This window comes from Saccoglossus kowalevskii, chromosome 6, assembly GCF_978046115.1.
Source record: "Saccoglossus kowalevskii chromosome 6, keSacKowa6.1, whole genome shotgun sequence".
Classification (NCBI taxonomy): Eukaryota; Metazoa; Hemichordata; class Enteropneusta; family Harrimaniidae; genus Saccoglossus; species Saccoglossus kowalevskii.
In genome coordinates this window covers 7,833,271-7,853,781 of record NC_140646.1, presented here as the reverse complement: position 1 = coordinate 7,853,781, position 20,511 = coordinate 7,833,271, and the positions used below count along the sequence as shown (strand labels likewise).

Below are 20,511 nucleotides of genomic sequence, written 5' to 3'. Positions count from 1 at the left end.
AAAATGCTGTTAAAAAACTTAAAAATAAAAAAGCACCTGGTTATGATGGCTTCTGCTCTGAGCTTTTGAAATGCGGCTCAGATTCCTTGATAAAACCATTAAAAAAACTTTTTAACGTTGAAATTTATCCAAAGTTGTGGAATATTAGTATTATTTTACACATCTATAAAAAGGGTGATTCACACAACCCAGGGAGTACAAAAAAAATGTAGCTGTATCAAGTTGTGTGGGAAAAACATTCTGTACTATAATAAATAATAGAATTACCCAATACCTTGAAACAAATAACATAATTAACAATAATCAAGCAGGGTTCTGTAAAGGTCACCGCACAACAGACCACATTATTTGTACTGAAAACAATTGTTAAAAAATATCTCCAGCTATAAGGAAAATTATATGCATGCTTTATAGACTTCCAAAAAGCCTTCGATAGTGTCTGGCGTAATGGATTATTTTATAAATTACTCAAAAATGAAATAAATGGCAAAATCTATAATATTATTAAAAATATGTATTGTAATAAGAAAGCATGCATTCGTTTAGAAAACACAATCACAAATATATTTGAGACAACAAAAGGTGTGAGACAAGGCTTGACAAGGCTACTTTATGCCGATGATCTGGTGCTAATTTCAATAACAGAAAAAGGCCTACAAAATGCATTAAATAAACTGCAAGATTATTGCCAAAAATGGAAAATAGTAAATCTTGCAAAAACTAAAATTCTTGTATTCAGAAGGGGAACACTACAAAGAAATGAACAATTCTATTATCAAAATGAAAAACTTTGCTGTGTCAACTCATATAATTATCTTAGAATAATCTTTCAGTCAAATGGTAAATTTACAGAAGCTAGAGACAACCTAGCAGATAAAGCAATCAAAGCCATGTATGCACTAAAGCAGTCTTTACCAAAAGAAACAGACTGTAAAACGTACATCCATCTGTTTAATATATGTATCAAACCAATTTTACTGTATGGATCTGAAATTTGGGGAATGGAAAATATGAGTAACAATAACTGGGACAAAACTAAAACATAAAAAGTGCATCTAAAATTCATTAGACAAGTACTTGGGCTTAATAAATACACAGGGAATAGTGCATGTCGCGGTGAAATTGGAGCATTTCCATTGATAACTGAAGTGAAAATCAATATGATTAAGTTCTGGTCCTGTGTCACAGACAAGTCACAAAATAATTATACAAAGATAGCATTAAGCGATCAGACTTGTCTTGAAAGATGCAGACCCCTCTATAACATCACAACTATCACATCAAAATATTAAGGAAATTAGCAGCACTATTAAACAACAATATATAACATACTGGAAAGAGAATAAGACAAATGAAAAAAACATAGTTGAACTCTGGTGACCTTGCCCTTTGTTATATAATATAATTCCCTTTATCATAGTTTGTTTCAATATAAATATGCAGTGTCATAATTAATTTTGAATACAAACAAGTTTTGGGGTTGAACCAACAGTGAGGAATCAGTCTACCGAATGTCCTTAAAAGATGTAAATATCTTACAAAAACATTGGTGCCTTATTTGTTTAATTATTTTAAGGGACATAATTTCCAGCTTTATTCAAAGTAATTCAGATATTTTAGTATAAAAACAAATGCCTCATCGCAAAAAAAAAAGTGCTGCATTTAGACATGAATAGATTCATAAAACATGCAAGATAACAGAAAATCTTAGCTGGCTTTTGTCCAAGTATTTTGTACAGGTGTCTGTCAAAAATTAATGATTCACTGAGACAAATATGAACTGCCTTACTATATTTATTGTGTGACTACTGTATTATATGAAAAGTAAAAAAAAAAAACACCCTTTATGAATAGCTATCATGTTGCAAGCTCTGCTTTGTATGCAAATCAACTTAAATAGTTGATATATTGAAGATAATATTTGGTAATCGTAGTCCTAAATAACTATTAAAAATAACTAGACGTTTCGAGCAATGGCTCTTTATCGATAGCATAGAAGCAAGTGTTTTTTCACACTTGCTTCTATGCTATCGATAAAGAGCCATTGCTCGAAACGTCTAGCTATTTTTAATAGTTATTTAGGACTACGATTACCAAATATTATCTTCAATATATCATACTTATCAGTCCGAGCAGCGTTTATTTATTTATAAACTACTATTAACTTAAATAGTTAGTTGGTGTCCAGTGGAGGGAGAAGTCAACAGTACTGTTGCCTCCTGAGAATCTACATCTTCAAACACTGCAATCTTTGAAGTGCGTTTTTAAAACAGTATTATAAAAACTATATCATTCTGTTCTAATAGCTGAAACATATTCCTGTGAGTTTTCATTTGTCGAATGAACTGTTTGTCAAATACAGAATACATATATTTTAGAACAATTTTCTTATTAAAATGTGGATGAAATGTTTAGCTTTTTATGTATTGTTTTTGATTTGATAACTTTGAACTAAACAGATTTTCTATTAGCTTCAGATCTTGATCAAAGTTTAGCACCCAGTTCATAGGAGTGCTTATATTGATTTTCTGACATCTTGTTTTCTGAAAAGAATTTATTGGTAGGTTTGCAAATGTGTATCAGACTGTGCAATGTCTCCATGAGTTGGTTTTGAAACCCAGTATGGGATTCTGAGATACATTACAAAGGATATTAATATACCTTTCCCTTCCATCTTTGATGGTACGGGCAAGGTAACAAAACTGAGAACATACATTAAATTTAAAATGAATTATGATCTAGAAAATTACATTAATGTTTTGGATAATAATCAAAGAATATCAACGACTAGATTCAGGACAAGTAGTCACAATCTAGCCATTGAAAAAGGCAGACGTACCAATCCAAAAACCCCATTAGAAAATAGAATATGTAAACAATGCCCATTACAGGAAGTTGAAGACGAATTACACTTTCTTTTAGTTTGCCCACGATATCAAACAGATAGAAATGATTTTATTTCCAATATTTTATTCCCCAAAGAAATCATTACCAACCTGCAAAAATTCACATATTTAATGAAAAGTAATGACAGAAATATAATGAAACTTTTAGGGGAATTTTTACATAAATCATTGAGCTTTCTTTGGATATAATACCTTGACTCTTTTTTTTCTATTTTTTTACGTTATTATACTTTGATATTATTTTAATCACTTATATATTTATTGCTGTAAACCAATAAAACATTTGTACTTCTAAGGATGCAATAAAGTTATTATTATTATTATTAGTCGTTGGGATTCGCCTTACAAGTTACAACTTCAATATGGCGTTAACGTTACATCGTAAATAGGCAGTCAACACCAACGTGTATGTTACACTATTTCTCTTTTCATGTCTAATTACCATGTGACATTTTTTTGGTTCCACAACTTACATGTGCTTGCCGATTACAGAACAATGCGATATGTCGCCAGTACATACTTGTTTACCGTAGTTTGCGAGCAGACGACAAAGTAACCATTAATATTTCTACAAGGCATGTGGTGAACCCTCACACTGTAAATAAAGAAGTAATATGGGCTTTGATCGGCCATTGGGATTCACACTTTTCGACCAACCAACCAATTAGAATCGTGCTCATCGCAGAGTGACACTGCAACCCTTTCGTGGAGTGCAATAATCAGCATTTGGGGAGTCACACAATCGCTTTACAGAGTTAGTTTTTAGACCCCCTTACATACCTCGTTATAGTTGTCCAATAACAAACAAGCCATGCATGGCACAGTCCCTGTTAGTTATTGAATTTAAGATAATAGTTTTGTTTATAGTAGCTATAGTATATAGCTGGAACATAAACATGTCAGAAATATGATTATGATGATTGTTTAACATTAAAATGATTGACATGTGTATGTGGGGTATAGGGTCTTTTACAGAATCAGATAACAAGTCAGTTACTTCTAGCTGAAAAGCACGACTACTTTATTCCGTGGTCTAAACACTACTGCCTCATGTTAGCCTTGACTCACACATGTGACAAGTTTACATTCTGGTGGGTAATCTCAAGTTACATTAACGTGATAGGCTATAAACTATAGTGACATAATGTAAGATAAAGAATATCATATGGTATCCCCCAAATATGTTAATCACAGAAATCTGTTCTCAACATTCTCCCGGCGGCGACAGTATCAATAGATATACGTATATAATGATATAGGTAAATAACGAATTTGAATAAAGTCATAACATAGAACAAATAACACGCAAAGTAACGAGTAAGTAAATATCGAATAAAAAGATCACTTGGATATCGAAATAATATAGATCAAAACTACTAACATAATAATGTTCGTTATATAGTCCAACACAACACATGTAAAGTTCACACATTGTTCAAGTCTTGTATTTTACAGCGGGCTATAGCTGCTGCATTGCGCGTTGATCTTCGTAGAGTAGTACCACGCTGTTTATGTGTTACGTCCATGTGAGTGTCATTATTGAGGACTTCGGTAGGCGTGATGTTTACATTAACTTCTAGTGGGTATAACTTATAACCGGGCGACTAGTAAGTTCGTTAGCGGTTCTAATATGTGCAAAATGAACTATACCATCATTTCCGCGATTGAGCTTGACTACTGTAGCTAATTTCCATTTAACGCGTTTATCAGTGTCGTGATGCACAAGCACGACATCGCCAACATATTCCGTTTATCCCGATATCTTCTGATTTTCGCGTAACGCGGTTAGGTATTCAGAGGCCCATCTTCGCCATGGGGGAGCGACGTAAGTGGGCGGCCGTGTAACAAATGTGACGGAGATAGCGGCGCATTATCTTCCACGTCGGATGAAACGTATGTTAGTGGGCGGTCGTTCAGGACATTTTCTACTTCCGTTAATAATGTGCGTAGTTCATCAAACATTATGTAAGAGCGGCCAAGGACCTTCTTGATTGCGTTCTTTGTAATTCCAATAAGTTGTTCCCAAAATCCCCCGAACCGCGGTGCACGTTTGGGAATAAACTTCCATGTTACACTTTTGTTTGTCAGATAGGTTTTAATCTCAGGCGAGTCAAACAGAAGGCGTAACTCGTCGGCTGCAGATAAATACGTAAATGCATTATCTGACACCATCGTGGTAGGCAATGATCGCCTTGCAGCAAATCGTCGAAAGGCGTTCAGAAAAGTTTGAGTAGTCAGGTCAGGAACTAACTCTAAATGTATGGCACGTGTCACGGCACACGTAAATAGGCAGACGTAAGCTTTGGATTTTCTGTTGTTTGCAGGTGATTTTACATATAGGGCAGCGGTGAAATCAACTCCCGTTATAGTGAATGGTGGAGTTATATTGACGACTGAAGTGGTGCTGTGGACGGATTCGGATAAGGTTTTTCATTTACTTTCCGGCAAGTAACACATGCGTGTAATAATCTCTTCACCGTTCTACGAATTTTCACAATCCAGAAACCTAGCCTTAAATGGGTGACAGTCGCCTGTACTCCACCGTGAAGTACTTGAGAGTGTGCGTTTAATATAACAAGCTCAGTAAATCGTTGATGGGGTGCTAGAAGAATGGGAAAGCACGTAGCATAGTCCAGAGGAGCATTATGCAATCTCCCACCACAACGCAGTATATTATCCTCATCTAGAAAGAGACCGAGCTGTCTGCAAAGTGTACTCTTCCATCTCCCGGACTTAAGCGTGTTTTTATCGTCTTGATATACCTGCATTTGAATGTCCGTTATCCATTTATTTTCAGCGTGTTTTATTTCGCCCACGGAAATAGGCCCAATTTTTTGTGATTCACTCTTTCGTTTTAAATTTGAAATGAACCGTATCACAAGAGCAGAAATACGTAGTAATTTAGTAAGCGTACTAAACCTTTCTGCGTCAATTACGTGATGTATTCCAAGTTTACGGTTGATGGGTTTCGTTTTGGTAGCTGGAATTCAAAGTTTATCATGTCCGATTTCAGGGTCAGGGATTGCGGCGGCCACATGATACGCGGTACTATCAAATAATTTGAAGACAGGCCAATCACCGAGTTTTAACCAAGTCGGCCCATGCCACCAAATGTCAGACTTCATCAAACTTTCAGCTGAGATGCCACGTGTGATAAGATCAGCTGGGTTTTCGTTAGTCGGGCAATACTTTACATCGCAAGGAAATTCATTGATTTCTTTAATTCGATTAGCAACGAATATTGGCAAAGTTTTCTCGCTTCTTATCCAATGAATAACAATCTGGCTATCAGACCATAAGACGTGTTTCGTGATGTTAATCTTATCCTTCAAAGCATGAAAGACGAATAGAATAAGCCTGGAACCTATTAATGCTGCCATAAGTTCAAGGCGCGGTAGTGTCATTTCTTTGAGTGGCGCAACACGTGTCTTTGAAATAACTAACGAGGTATGTCGATCTTGACGTAGATACACGGCAGCACCGTATGCTATAGGACTAGCATCAACAAACACGTGGAGTTCGTGGACATCGGTAGACTTAGTGTGATCAGCGAAGTATTTCCTGTTTATCGTAATGTCCGTACTGGCCACAACATCTGATATTATCTCTTCCCATTTGTTTATATATCGTCAAGCGGTTCATCCCACTCAAGGTTTTCTTTCCAGAGAAGTTGAATAAATATCTTAGCTTTTATGAGCACTGGTGTCAGGTATCCCAACAGATCAAACAAACTTGAGACGACTTTAGTAGCATAGCGTTTAGTGACTCTGTGGTCCGGATTATGTCCAGTGAGTTTCCTGATAGCAAGTGCACCAGTTTGCCAGCAATACCGAGGATACCAACGTTGGTGTTCATTTCTAGGGCGTTGTCTTTTTCAGCAAGCGTGCGTATTTCTTTACAGTTTGATGACCAAGAGCGTAGATTGAAACCAGATGATCTCATCAGGGCGTTAGCATCATGATAGTATTTCTCCGCTTCTGTTACGTTTTCAGTCCCAGAAACAACGTTATCTACGTAGATATTATCTTTCAGATCAGCAGAAGTAGGAGTCGTATTGTTGGCTTCTAAGTGAGTTTTCAATACCGCATTCAAAATAAATGGTGAACAAGTCATTGTCAATGACACGTCCCCGTTCCGTTCATATTTGAGTGACATATACATTCAAAGCAGATCATGACCGAAATCTCAGACCACTTTCAGTGGTCTGATCCGAAATGCACCTGCATATGTACAGCACATTGTATGATGTGTGTGAAGTGTGGTCTTGATCTGTCCAGGCATGTCCAAGATATGGATCGAAAACTAAATTCTTTAAAACAAAATGGCCGCCAGTTGGCCATTTTGAACTTGATCCGAAGAAAAATTAGTGTGCATCAAGCTTATATTATGTTTAATATATGCACTAAATCTGAACAAAATCCATCCATGCATAACTGAGATTCGGTTCCGGAATTGTGAAAATACGTGATTTTGATTTGATCATTCAGCTATTGTTAAGCGGGTCATGAAACAAATGCACATATCTATTTGTGACATGATGTACAATGTGTGTGTGAAGTTTGAACTTGATCAATCCAGACATGTCTCGGATACTGATCCAGAACAGAATTCTTTAAAACAAAATGGCCGCCAGTCGGCCATTTCGAACTTGATCCGAAAAAAAAAAATGACGTGCATTAAGATCCTATTATGTTTAATGTATGTACCAAATTTGAACAAAATCCGTCCTCGCATAACTGAGATCCGGGTCCGGAATGGTGAAAATGTGCGATTTTGATGCATTTTCGGCCTTAAAATGGCCGCTATTCAGCTATCGTTAATCGGAACATGAAAAAAATGCATGTGCATATGTCCCATATAATGTATGAGTGAAGTTTCAACTTAATCGGTCCAATCGCACACAGGGCAAACCATAAGTCCCCGTTTTCGGACTACGTTCGAACGGGGACTAACAAACTGCCCCGAAAAGTACCGATTTAAATTGAAACACCTGGAATGTACTTTCAGGGTTGGTAGGGTCCGTTAACCACAAAAATTTCGTGAATTCGCGATCTTCTTCATGTAGTCGCACATTAAGAAAGGCCTTCTCAATATCGCTAGAGATCGCAATGTCATTAATCCGGCTGTTAAACTGTTCAATAGCGGAGGCCCAGTTTGTAGACAATCATTTAAGCTGGGATAATCGTTTAACTGTCTACAGCTACAGTCGTAAACTACACGTATCGGCGTTGTAGTTGAATTCCTTTTTACTGGACGATGAGAAAGATAATGACCACGATTAGCATCATCGTCCACCACCTCTTCAATAAAATCACTTGCCAATTGATCATTGATTATTTTGTCGTATGTTTGCAGTAAATCCGGTGTTAATCTACGTACCATGGAGCGGGTACGTTTATCGCTAATTTGATAATTTGTTGGCAGTGGTGCGTGGTCCAATTTCCACGGTACATGTAGTTTGGCGATATATTTCCCATTCTCACTTCGTAAATGCGTATCATGGTACGATTCAAAATCATTTTCTTTAAGTCATTTCCCACTTGTGTCATCCTTAATACCGATTGTCTCCAGTTCCCAATAATTCTGAAGTTTCGTTTCTTCCTCTCATGTAGTTGTAGCAATATGCAAAATAGTAGTATTGATATTTGAACTTTTCTTACCAGATGGTCCCAAAAGCAAATATCCAAACTTAGACCAAACAGCTGTAGGTCCCGGTCCTCTGATGACGTGGTCTTCGATAAAATCCCAATAATAATCAGCTCCAATTAACACAGAAATTTGGAATGAATCAGCTTTGGGGACCGGGTGCGCTAGTTTCAGTCCACGTAAGTGAGGCAAGTTTACGAGCGAGTGTGTTATCAGATTCAACAGAGGCGCACATATTTCAGGAACTGTTAGAGCGCTAATGAGTGTTTGGATTTGAAAAGTTCCCACATCAAATGATCTGACATTCGAGTCAGTGTCTCCAAACATAGCAAGTTGTATCATCTCTGAAGCGACGGGTTTCATATTCAGTTTCTCAGCTGTTTCTCGGGTGACAAATGACTGGGTTGCGCCTTCATCAAATAGTATAGTCGCGTTTAATATGTCTGTATTCACGGAAATAGGTGCTACGGCAGTTTTTAATAAGACTGGCTCAGCGCGCGGAACATCTTTTGAAGTAGGAGGTTGATTTTGCACAGCAGCGGGTTGGGTTTTGCCTGGTGTCCAATTGTTGGTAGTGCAAAGCGAAGTATGGTGTTTACGTGAACATATTAAACATCTACCCTTCGATCGACATTCAGAAACGCGATGCTTCCCAAGGCAATTGAAACAAAAACATCACGTTTGACTGTTTCAAGTCGTTTGATTTTATCCGTAAATACAATGCAATCGTTATGGTAATGCGGTCCTTTACAGTAGGCACAATTTCTCAGTTTACTCAGGCGCTGTGATTGACGCATGGATGGCTTAACGTTTGTCTTGGTACCCATGTAGAATGCGGCGGTGCTTACAAGTGGAAATTCGTCCTGGCTTTCGTTGATCGCGTACCCGGCTTGTATTGCTACGATTTCTTTAACAAAGCTTTGCGTAGGTGGGGAAGTGCCCATTCATTATCGCCATGGTCCTGTGCCATCTGTTTCCGAATGTTCCCAGGAAGTTTTTCCATAATGAGTGGCGTAAGCAAATCACCATAGGAGTTCTCCGTTTCCTTAACGATTCCAGTTCGCGTATGTTACTTTCTAAATTGTCGTAAAAGGTACAAGACTATCTCGGGTATTTATCGGTTTTGGTAACTCACACAATGACTTCATATACGCAGAGGTAATTTTGTGTTCTTGGCTGTATCGTTTACGTAAAAGTTCGAGTGCATGCGTATAATTATCATTACTTAACTGTAATCCTTCAATTGTCAGTGCGGCATCACCGGACAGTTTGGCGCGAAGATATTGGAACTTCTGAACCACACCAAGGTGTATCTTGTTGTCCACAGCGGCGATAAAAGCGTCTTCAAAACTCTTCTATTTCATAACATCGCTGCTGAACATCGGAAGTTCGAGTTTCGGTAGGTTAACGGATGAAGAATTTGTTGTCACGGCAACATGTTCTCAAGTATTTCGTTGGCGGGCGATATCTGGCGTATTTCTCTCGATGAATCTGTAAATTTGGAATTTCTTGGCAAATATATCGTCTGTATAATCTTCAGTTTCAGCTATGACCGCATGTATTTCGCTTCTATCTGCTTTATCGGCAATCAGGGTGTCGAGTCCCTTTATTGTATCGTATCAAACTTTTCAAGAATTCGTTCTTTTAGCATGATGAGTTCTTCGAACTGATTGGGGTATTCGGCGTTGAACGTAGTCATAATATTTTGAGCTCAGGCAAGCAGTGTCGTCATCCTTCCGCGTTGAGCAGTCCGTGCATCCATCGTAATTGTCTGCTGAATAGCTTGTTCTTCTGAATCAGTCATCCTGGTCTTGGCACCAAATAATGTGGGGTACAGGATCTTTTACAGAACTACTTTATTTCGTGGTCTAAACACTAATGCCTCATGTTAGCCTTGAATCACACATGTGACAAGTTTACATTCTGGCGGATAATCTCAAGTTACATTAACGTGATAGGCTATAAACTATAGTGACATAATGTAAGATAATAAAATATCATACGGTATCCCCAAATATGTTAATCACAGAAATCTGTTCTCAAAAGTGTATCTGATCGTCAAACGAGTATTGAAAGATATTGCTCTGGAACAGCATTAATTAAAAAAAAATCAGCCATTTTGAATACATGTATAATGAATATATAAAATTTGAACATACAATGTAATCAGTCAAACCATGTCAGAGATATGGCACTAGAGCTGCATTCATTACTACAAAATGGCAACCAGTCGGCCATTTTAAATCCGATCTGAAAAATCAAATGAAGTGCATCAGGAACCCATAATGTCTGATGTATGTACCAAGTTTGAACAAAATCTATCCATAAATGCCAGAAATGCTTGATATTTGGTGATTTTTTAGCACAAAAATGGCCACCATTCGGCCATTTTGAATCTTATCTGAAAAATAAAATGATGTGCATCAAGGTCATATAATATCAAACGTATATACCATTTTCGAACAAAATCCATCTGTAAACAGCCAAAAAATGCTTGATTTTGATGATTTTTAGCACAAAAATGGCCACCATTCGGCCATCTTGAATCAAATCATGAAACGTGCATATGTATAATATCATGTATGATGTATGTGTGAAGTTTGATTGTGATTGGTCCAGTGCACGCGTCGCACGCACGGACACACGGACGCACAGAAGCACAGCGGTCAAAACATAAGTCCCCGGGGACTAAAACATATAAACATTGAAATGACCTTGACCTGAAAGTAAACATTATTGAAAAACATTGGCCCAGGTAGTTCAGTACCCAGCAATACACTTATCTATTACAGTCCATGTACTATACATAGCCCATCTATAAAGTATTCATAACTTTCACAAAAATAGTCCATATGGTACATAATGAATCTCAAAGCCATCTGGCAGGAGGTTTTGGAGAAGTAAAAAAAGTAAAAAAAACCATATTTACTAAAAATAGACACTTGCATATGGTCTCATGAAATTAGTAAGTCAGAGTCTAGTTCATGTCAAGAACATTCATGCCAAATTTCAATGCAATCTGACAAGCAGTTGACAAAAAATGACAAAAGTAGTCGCTAAAAATAGAAATTTGAATGTGATGTCATGAAATGAACAAATCTGACAAGAGGGCCACCTCAGATAGGTGTGCTATAAATAGCAAGGTGATCTAACTTACGGTTTGGAATAAGAAGTCGCTTAAAAAACAAGTCATTAAAAATGACACAGTTCTCGTTAAATTTTTAAAAGTTCTCTTTGTGCTTGTCATATTAAAGCGAAGAAGTTGTCGCGAGCGTGTCCTTGAAACTTGAGTTCCATTCCAAGTGGCGTATACAACAGATTGTTTATTTACATCAAAACACGTGTTCCCTGTAGTAGTAATATGGGCAAAAATAAAAACAGCCGTTATTCGGCCATCTTTGATCTGATTATGAAACACACTGATATGTATGATGTATGTGCCAAATATGAATGAAAATGGTACATAAATTGTGGAAATATAGCATTAAGGCCAAAAATGACTGTCAATTGGCCATCCTTGACCAGATTTTGAAACAAATTGTCATGGACATGCATCCTAACATGTACAGTACAGTTCTCGCGGAAGCTTTGGCTTCACTTCAGCATCAGCTTCGCTTCAGCATCGCATCATTATGGCATTGTTATGGCTTCGGCGTCGCTTCAAGGTCGCGACATAAAAAGTTGAGGCGGTCATCACTTCGCTTCATTGTGGCCTCATTATGGCGACAATGTGGCATCAGCATCGCTTCATCAAACAAAGAAGTACAGAACTCATTTCGCCCAACCTTTCGCCCGCTTCCGCTTTTCAATCGCTTGCTTTTGTGAACGCTTGTTGAATTTCCGCTTTATTTTCGACTGTGCAAAAATTCGGACTACTAAAAAATTTCTGGTTTTCATAGATCACGGTTACTAGTTTAGTAACCGTGCATAGATGTTGGACAACCGTCAAAAGTTCAAATACTTTTAGTTTTAACTATCTATAATTATATGCACGCAATCTGACCCTTTGACCTAGATTTGGCTGGGATTGACTATTTTATTTTAAACAACTTATTCTGACGTGACGCACTGCTACAAAATGTATTTCAACAGAAGTACGACATGGTTGTCTGGGTTTCTTTTCCTGACTGTGTTGAGTTTACGATTTGTATAATTATTGTTATTTCCCCCAAGGAGAAGACAAGCCAAAGGACCATGAAGCTAAATAGAAGTAGAAATATTTCTAAGGCTAAAATAAAACCTAATATCTCTTTGTGTATTTGTCAATTTTGCATATATTTAGTATGACAGTATGTTCGTAAATATCTGGAATAATCTCGTCTTTCGTTAATAATTTCATTTGTTTGAAATGTCTGCCCACAGTGTCCCACTAATTTGTTTGGAATATCCCCGTTGGTTTCTCCAAATGGTCCCGACGTCCGTCATTCAACACAATCAGCATTTATTTATCGTAATTCATGGGGATCATGTCCCGTAATTTGCGGGCTGTAAAACCAAATAATTAAACGAGTACTATTTATTATATCTATATTTTTATTTTACCTCGCAAAACTACAACACGGCATAGAGTTGTCCCGGTGAAACAGTCGCCTTGAAATCGATTGGAACTTCAATTATCCATTTCTCACCTTGAAATAAAATTTTAAAAAATCGAAGAGCATCGGGGGATATATTATTAACCAGTCTTACCAATCGCTAGCTTTATTTTATTAAAATCCATAAAATTCACGAGTTTTTCAACATTTGTTGGCAACTTCCGCGCTAAAAATGGTTGAAAGTGTGGGTGTGGTTCTCTCGCGAAGTCCCGTTGATAATACGGACAAATATGGTTCTATGACCCAGATTGTGCTCTGATCAGGTGACTCTCAGCCAATCAATGATGTTGTAACAAAGCATATTTGACGCTAATTTAAGGGTCGTCATACCATCCAATCTCCTGCGTCGATTCACATGTGCTGTGACAGGCTTCACAATTATTCACTAAAAAACATCGGTATATTAACGGTCGAGATTTGACCTCAGTTCAAAAAAAGAAAAAAAAAACTGGGCTGAGATACAAATCAGTTTTGCCAGTTGGGAAATAAGGTAAACCAGATTGGGGTTACGCTCTGTTACGGCACGCCTGATTGGCTGAAAATGAGCATGCTCACTTGATTTACTCAGTACTCGGTGCGAAATCCCTTGATTCTGGCTGCTGGCAATTTTTGTTTATGAAATCGTCGGATATCATCAGAAAACGCGGGATTTGTGCAGTTTTGAATAAAACCAAGTTAGCGATTATGAACAATGGTTAACCTGATCCCCTCTTAAATTTTTGTTTTGCATTTTAAGGTAAGAAATCGAAATTTGAAACCGACAGGATGTCGATTTATTCGGTACCATGTTTCACAACTTGTTTATTTATATACGTATAGCGGATGATTTTTTTTTTAAATAAGTATTTATTGATTTTCAGTCCCCAAGTGACTGTGACTATGACCTCCGCTCGGTCATCTTCGATGACAGCGGAGCTAAACAAGCTTAAATAACTGGCACAGATTGTCCAGTGTGTGGGGGAATATGTAGAGAATAGAGAGGGATACCAAGTCAGATTCATTGGGTTAACGCCTTCAATACCTCTCTGATGTTCAGACTTGCGTATACCCGGAACCAGTGAAAGTCAACATCTGTACTTACTTTCGTCATCTGCTGCACTTGGTGAATCCTTTTGTTTTTGTGACTTCCGCCCTCTTTCAACACTCAATGGTAGATCTCCACTAAAAATATCTATAAAATCATTGGATACAGATGCACCTTTGTCTTTCTTTTTCTTTCCTTTCTTATCCTGTTGTTCTTCTCCATCAGAAGGTTTTTTTTTCACAAATACTTGAAACGAAAACGGATTAACTCGGTCTGTAACTTCTTCTTCGATGTTTTCTGCCATTTTTATTCGGAAACGAGGCTGGGGCTTCCCTTTTTGCAATTCTTCGTAAAAGATAATTTGATTGGCTAAGCCAGTAACCAATCACCAGGGGGTGGTTAACTGCAATGTTTCTTTTCCGAAAATGACATCATAGACTTGTCTGGATTGGCAGGAGGCAGCTCACGGGACAAGGTCATTCAGATTCAAAGAAGCAGGCCAATCTAGCTCTCCACGATGTTGTCATTAATGAGACAGTCATGTAGTCGGCTGAAAATTTCACGAATTGCAGCGTACAGCAGTAAGTAAATGGAGAAGGTTGGGATATTTCCACAAATTTGATAAATGCATCGCCTAAACTGAATGTGGAACGACTAAAGTGACCTAGACGAGACAACCGGGGCCCGACGATCTGTTCGTGTGGTTAGTTGCTGAAGTCAATACATGGTCGTCATGTGGCGGAACGATTATGTCCCGGTTCATATCCTTATTCTTGCTCAAAATAATAGAAGTTTTTGAATTGAATAAGGTCCTGTAGACGTTCCGCCCATAGATGTCCATGTATCGACTTCAGCAATCTGGCGAGCAAGATCATTAATCATCATACAGTTAGAAGCTAAAATTGTCATGTGCTCGCACACTGCTGTGTTAGTAGTATCGCTGGCTTACTCTGACATGTTTTAAGTTTGTGTTAGTTTGTAGCATTTAAAGGGGCACCTTCCAGTTATGATTAATTTCACAACAAATTTACTTTCTGGATTAAAATAACAATGGATAACAAAAGATAGATTAACATTGTAAACAACATAAACAATAGTGTCCCATGATTCTTTGGTGCAATCCATGGGATTAAGCGGTTCCCCTTTAAATGTCTAGAAATGATACTTATACTTGCTTGATTTTATTCATTCTTGTTTTATATGTATTGTCGAATTACTGTCTTTCTTAATTGATTTACTTGATTAAGCATTGTAATGTTACTTAGAAGTTATGTGCATTTCAACATGTTTACTAGTGTGTTTATCTCAACTTAACATTGAACTCTATGGCAAAGAAACACACTTCCTGTTAATGTATGCCATTTCTAATTGATGATTACATTATTGGTCAGTTAAGGGGATTATCTTTCAGCCATTGTCAATCATTGTCTTAGTACAGGATTAGGAAAGTTTATCTTTTAGACCATGCCTTAAATAAGGCCCTTTTAGCACCTTGTGTTAGACTGGACCCAAGCAAGTGTCAGTATACTAGTATACTATGCTTATTGCTGTTCCTGTAACTTTGTTCTTAGCTAGTTGTAAACTCTGTGTAGTACTGTTCCAGTAATAAAGATATCCTGCTGTGAGTATCTCAAATGGTTAATTTGTATCCAGTTACTTATGACTTCATGGTTGTGATATAATAATAATAATAATAATAATGAATTTATTGCATCCTTAGAAATAATTTCCATTGGTTGAACAGCAATAAAATGTTAGTAATGAAGTATAATACATATAAAACTAAACTAAAAGTAAAATGTCAGTTATTGTTATTTCTGATTTCAAATATTTTGTACAAGTATTCACCAACTTGTCTTATTAGTACGTCTTCTCTTGAACTCATAATATATTTAAATATCTGGTTATCACTTTTCAATTCTTCTGGAATACTGATATTATTAAATAGCTTTTGTCTTTCTGTTTGGTACCTAAGACATTCCATGAAGAAATGTTCTTCATTTTCAATTTTGATCTGGGAACATTGCTTACAGATTCTGTCTTCTAAAGGTATTTTGGGTTGGGTATGTCTACCCTTCTCAATTTCTAATACATGACTGCTTATTCTGAAAGGAGTTAATAAGATTTTATGTTTCAGATTACATAAGAGCAAATATGGTTCAAAAGTGTATGAGTCTTTAAACTTTATATACGTTCTCAGTTTTCTATTATCATTTGTCACACTCAACTTCCAGAACTCTACATACCTTTGTTGGATGTTGTTTCGTATGTTTTTTATTTTACTGTGTGATGTCACAAATCAGTGTTGACTACAAAGATCCCCTCACAAGTAGATCCATTGCCACGTCCACTCGTCGTTTAAACAAAATTACCAGTAGCAGAAAATCTTAATCCGAAGTCACAAAAATCTAGATAGGGGTCGATATGACCAATGGCGGAAAAAAATGCTACTGAAGTCAAAACAATAATACGCTAAACAGATACCACCTGAATTTAGTATTTTGTATTGTTGTTTTTGTGCTTAAAAGGCAGTCGTCGCGCCGCATCATATTCGATATGGGACTCATAGTGGTGTATACAACGTGTGTAAAATACATTGTTTATTTACATGAAATTCGAACACGTGCTGCGCTACGACCACCACCCTTTAAGTAAAATTGTTGTCTTTACCAGCTAATTCTCGTAGTATGATCACACGAGAATTCTTATACATATTGCTATTAACTGATAGAAAATGTTATTTCTAAAGATGCAATAAAGATATTATCATTATTATTGTTTATGATGATTATAGGCACATGTGCTTGAGTTAAAATAGAGCTGTTTACATGGTGAAACATATTTAATTCTAGCATATTATATAATTTGTGGTTTATGTGCATTTGAATCATGTTCAATAGAATGGAAAAAAAATAATAAATATAATAATTTATGCCAACAAATTATTTTGTTGCCATGACACAGTTATGTCCACATCAACTGTTGCGTAATTCACTTTTATCTTATTTCTCAATTCATGTAACCAAACTTGTTACTCTCAAGTAGTTTATGATTCTATTTTCCTGACTTTGCTCACAATGACTGTGTGTCTATTTTGCATATTACTGCATTGGAACTACCGGGTACACTGTGCTCTTTTTTTTTTTTTTTTTTTTTTGGTACAAACTCTATACCAGTGCTTTGTAATAATTTTATTTATAAAGACTCAACTATATTTGTTGTTGATTTATTCACCTGAAGTAACATTTTTGAGAAGTTTAAATTTAATTTTTCTGTGATTGATTTGTCTGTGCATTTTTCTATCCCCCAAATTTCACATCCATGGGTTAATATACAAAATATAGGTTAATTACATGGTCATGATAATGTCACTCAACCAATGTACCGCATCAGTTACATTGCCTGATATTGAGATCCAATTCCATGTGTTTTCTGTATGGTCACATGTGGTATGAGGATCCCATTCCATGTTTTTTCTCCATGGTCACATGTGATATGAGATCCCATTCCATGTGTTTTCTGTATGGTCGCATGTGCTATGAGGATCCCATTCCATGTGTTTTCTGTATGGTCGCATGTGATATACGGATCCTCTTCCATGTGTTTTCTGTATGGTCACATGTGGTATGAAGATCCATTCCATGTGTTTTCTGTATGGTCACATGTGGTATGAGGATCCCATTCCATGTGTTTTCTGTATGGTCACATGTGATATACGGATTCTCTTCCATGTGTTTTCTGTATGGTCACATGTGGTATGAAGATCCAATTCCATGTGTTTTCTGTATGGTCACATGTGATATGAGGATCCCATTCCATGTGTTTTCTGTATGGTCACATGTGATACGAGGATCCCATTCCATGTGTTTTCTGTATGGTCGCATGTGCTATGAGGATCCCATTCCATGTGTTTTCTGTATGATCGCATGTGATATACGGGTCCTCTTCCATGTGTTTTCTGTATGGTCACATGTGGTATGAAGATCCATTCCATGTGTTTTCTGTATGGTCACATGTGGTATGAGGATCCCATTCCATGTGTTTTCTGTATGGTCACATGTGATGAGAATCCCATTCCATGTGTTTTCTGTATGGTCGCATGTGCTATGAGGATCCCATTCCATGTGTTTTCTGTATGGTCGCATGTGATATACGGATCCTCTTCCATGTGTTTTCTGTATGGTCACATGTGGTATGAAGATCCATTCCATGTGTTTTCTGTATGGTCACATGTGGTATGAGGATCCCATTCCATGTGTTTTCTGTATGGTCACGTACATGTGATATGAAGATCCCATTCCATGTGTTTTCTGTATGGTCATATGTGATATGAAGATCCCATTCCATGTGTTTTCTGTATGGTCACGTACATGTGATATGAAGATCCCATTCCATGTGTTTTCTGTATGGTCATATGTGATATGAAGATCCCATTCCATGTGTTTTCTGTATGGTCACATGTGGTATGAAGATCCAATTCCATGTGTTTTCTGTATGGTCACATGTGGTATGAAGATCCCATCCCATGTGTTTTCTGTATGGTCACATGTGGTATGAGGATCCCATTCCATGTTTTTTCTCCATGGTCACATGTGATATGAGATCCCATTCCATGTATTTTCTGTATGGTCACATGTGATGAGAATCCCATTCCATGTGTTTTCTGTATGGTCACATGTGATATAAAGATCCCATTCCATGTGTTTTCTGTATGGTCACATGTGACAAGATCCCATTCCATGTGTTTTCTCTATGGTCACATGTGCTATAAGGATCCCATTCCATTTTTTTTCTGTATGGTCACATGTGGTATGAAGATCCCATTCCATGTTTTTTCTCCATGGTCACATGTGGTATGAGATCCCATTCCATGTGTTTCCTGTATGGTCACATGTGATGAGAATCCCATTCCATGTGTTTTCTGTATGGTCACATGTGGTATGAAGATCCCATTCCATGTGTTTTCTGTATGGTCATATGTGATATGAGAATCCCATTCCATGTGTTTTCTGTATGGTCACGTACATGTGATATGAAGATCCCATTTCATGTGTTTTCTGTATGGTCATATGTGATATGAAGATCCCATTCCACGTATTTTCTGTATGGTCACATGTGATGAGGATCCCATTTCATGCGTTTTCTGTATGGTCGCATGTGATATACGGATTCTCTTCTATGTTTTTTCTCCATGGTCACATGTGATATGAGATCCCATTCCATGTGTTTTCTGTATGGTCACATGTGATGAGAATCCCATTCCATGTGTTTTCTGTATGGTCACATGTGATATAAGGATCCCATTCCATGTGTTTTCTCTATGGTCACATGTGACAAGATCCCATTCCATGTGTTTTCTCTATGGTCACATGTGCTATAAGGATCCCATTCCATTTTTTTTCTGTATGGTCACATGTGGTATGAAGATCCCATTCCATGTTTTTTCTCCATGGTCACATGTGATATGAGATCCCATTCCATGTGTTTTCTGTATGGTCACATGTGGTATGAGGATCCCATTTCATGTGTTAACTACTGTTTTCTGTATGGTCGCATGTGATATACGGATTCTCTTCTATGTTTTTTCTCCATGGTCACATGTGACAAGATCCTATTCCATGTGTTTTCTCTATGGTCACATGTGCTATAAGAATCCCATTCCATTTTTTTTCTGTATGGTCACATGTGGTATGAAGATCCCATTCCATGTTTTTTCTCCATGGTCACATGTGATATGAGATCCCATTCCATGTGTTTTCTACATGGTCACATGTGATATGAGATCCCATTCCATGTGTTTTCTGTATGGTCACATGTGATGAGAATCCCATTCCATGTGTTTTCTACATGGTCACATGTGATATGAGATCCCATTCCATGTGTTTTCTGTATGGTCACATGTGATATGAGGATCCCATTTTATGTGTTTCTAGCTCCGCTGTCGACTTAGTCGAGTGGAGCTTATCATATGAGTGGTTGCCCGTCATCGTCCATTTCAACTTTTTACTTTTTGGACCTCTTCTTGAAAACTACAATTGTTATTGCTTTGATACTTGGTTTATATGTACCATGGACAGACCTCTCTCAGATTTGTTTATTTCGTGATAATTTCTTCAATTCTCTAATTTTGGTGAATATTTTTGTAATGTTTGGTGAAAATGGATATTTTCGACTTCTTGTTAATAACAGCAAGTCTGATTGCTTTGATACTATACATATTGTTCATTTTCTAATGATATCTTCAGTTCTTTAATTGAAATATGCATTGCTAACAGCGGAGCTATCTCAGCCGACAGGCTGCTTGTCTGTATGGGCACATGTGATATGAATCTTTTCCATG

General features: G+C 37.1%; 2 protein-coding genes across 6 annotated transcripts in view; one reads left to right on the top strand and one right to left on the bottom strand.

The window, feature by feature from the left end:
* Positions 1-14,535, bottom strand: part of LOC144358577 (uncharacterized) — a 52,148-nt gene extending 37,613 nt beyond the window's left edge. For both annotated transcript variants that reach the window (XM_085500009.1, XM_085500010.1), the window contains exon 1: positions 14,229-14,535. In XM_085500009.1, the coding sequence (XP_085356135.1) occupies positions 14,229-14,475 (247 nt within the window). In that variant the 5' untranslated portion in view covers positions 14,476-14,535. The remainder of the gene's footprint in view (positions 1-14,228) is intronic.
* Positions 13,714-20,511, top strand: part of LOC102809198 (alanine--glyoxylate aminotransferase 2, mitochondrial-like) — a 52,649-nt gene continuing 45,851 nt past the window's right edge. For 2 of the 4 annotated variants that reach the window (XM_085500008.1, XM_085500006.1), the window contains exon 1: positions 13,714-13,883. Coding sequence is in view for 1 of the 4 variants with exons in the window: in XM_085500005.1 (XP_085356131.1) it covers positions 14,689-14,752 (64 nt within the window). In the remaining 3 variants the exon portion in view is untranslated. Of the gene's footprint in view, positions 13,884-14,577; positions 14,753-20,511 lie in introns of those variants that run through there. The other 2 variants (XM_085500007.1, XM_085500005.1) reach the window with 1 other exon arrangement.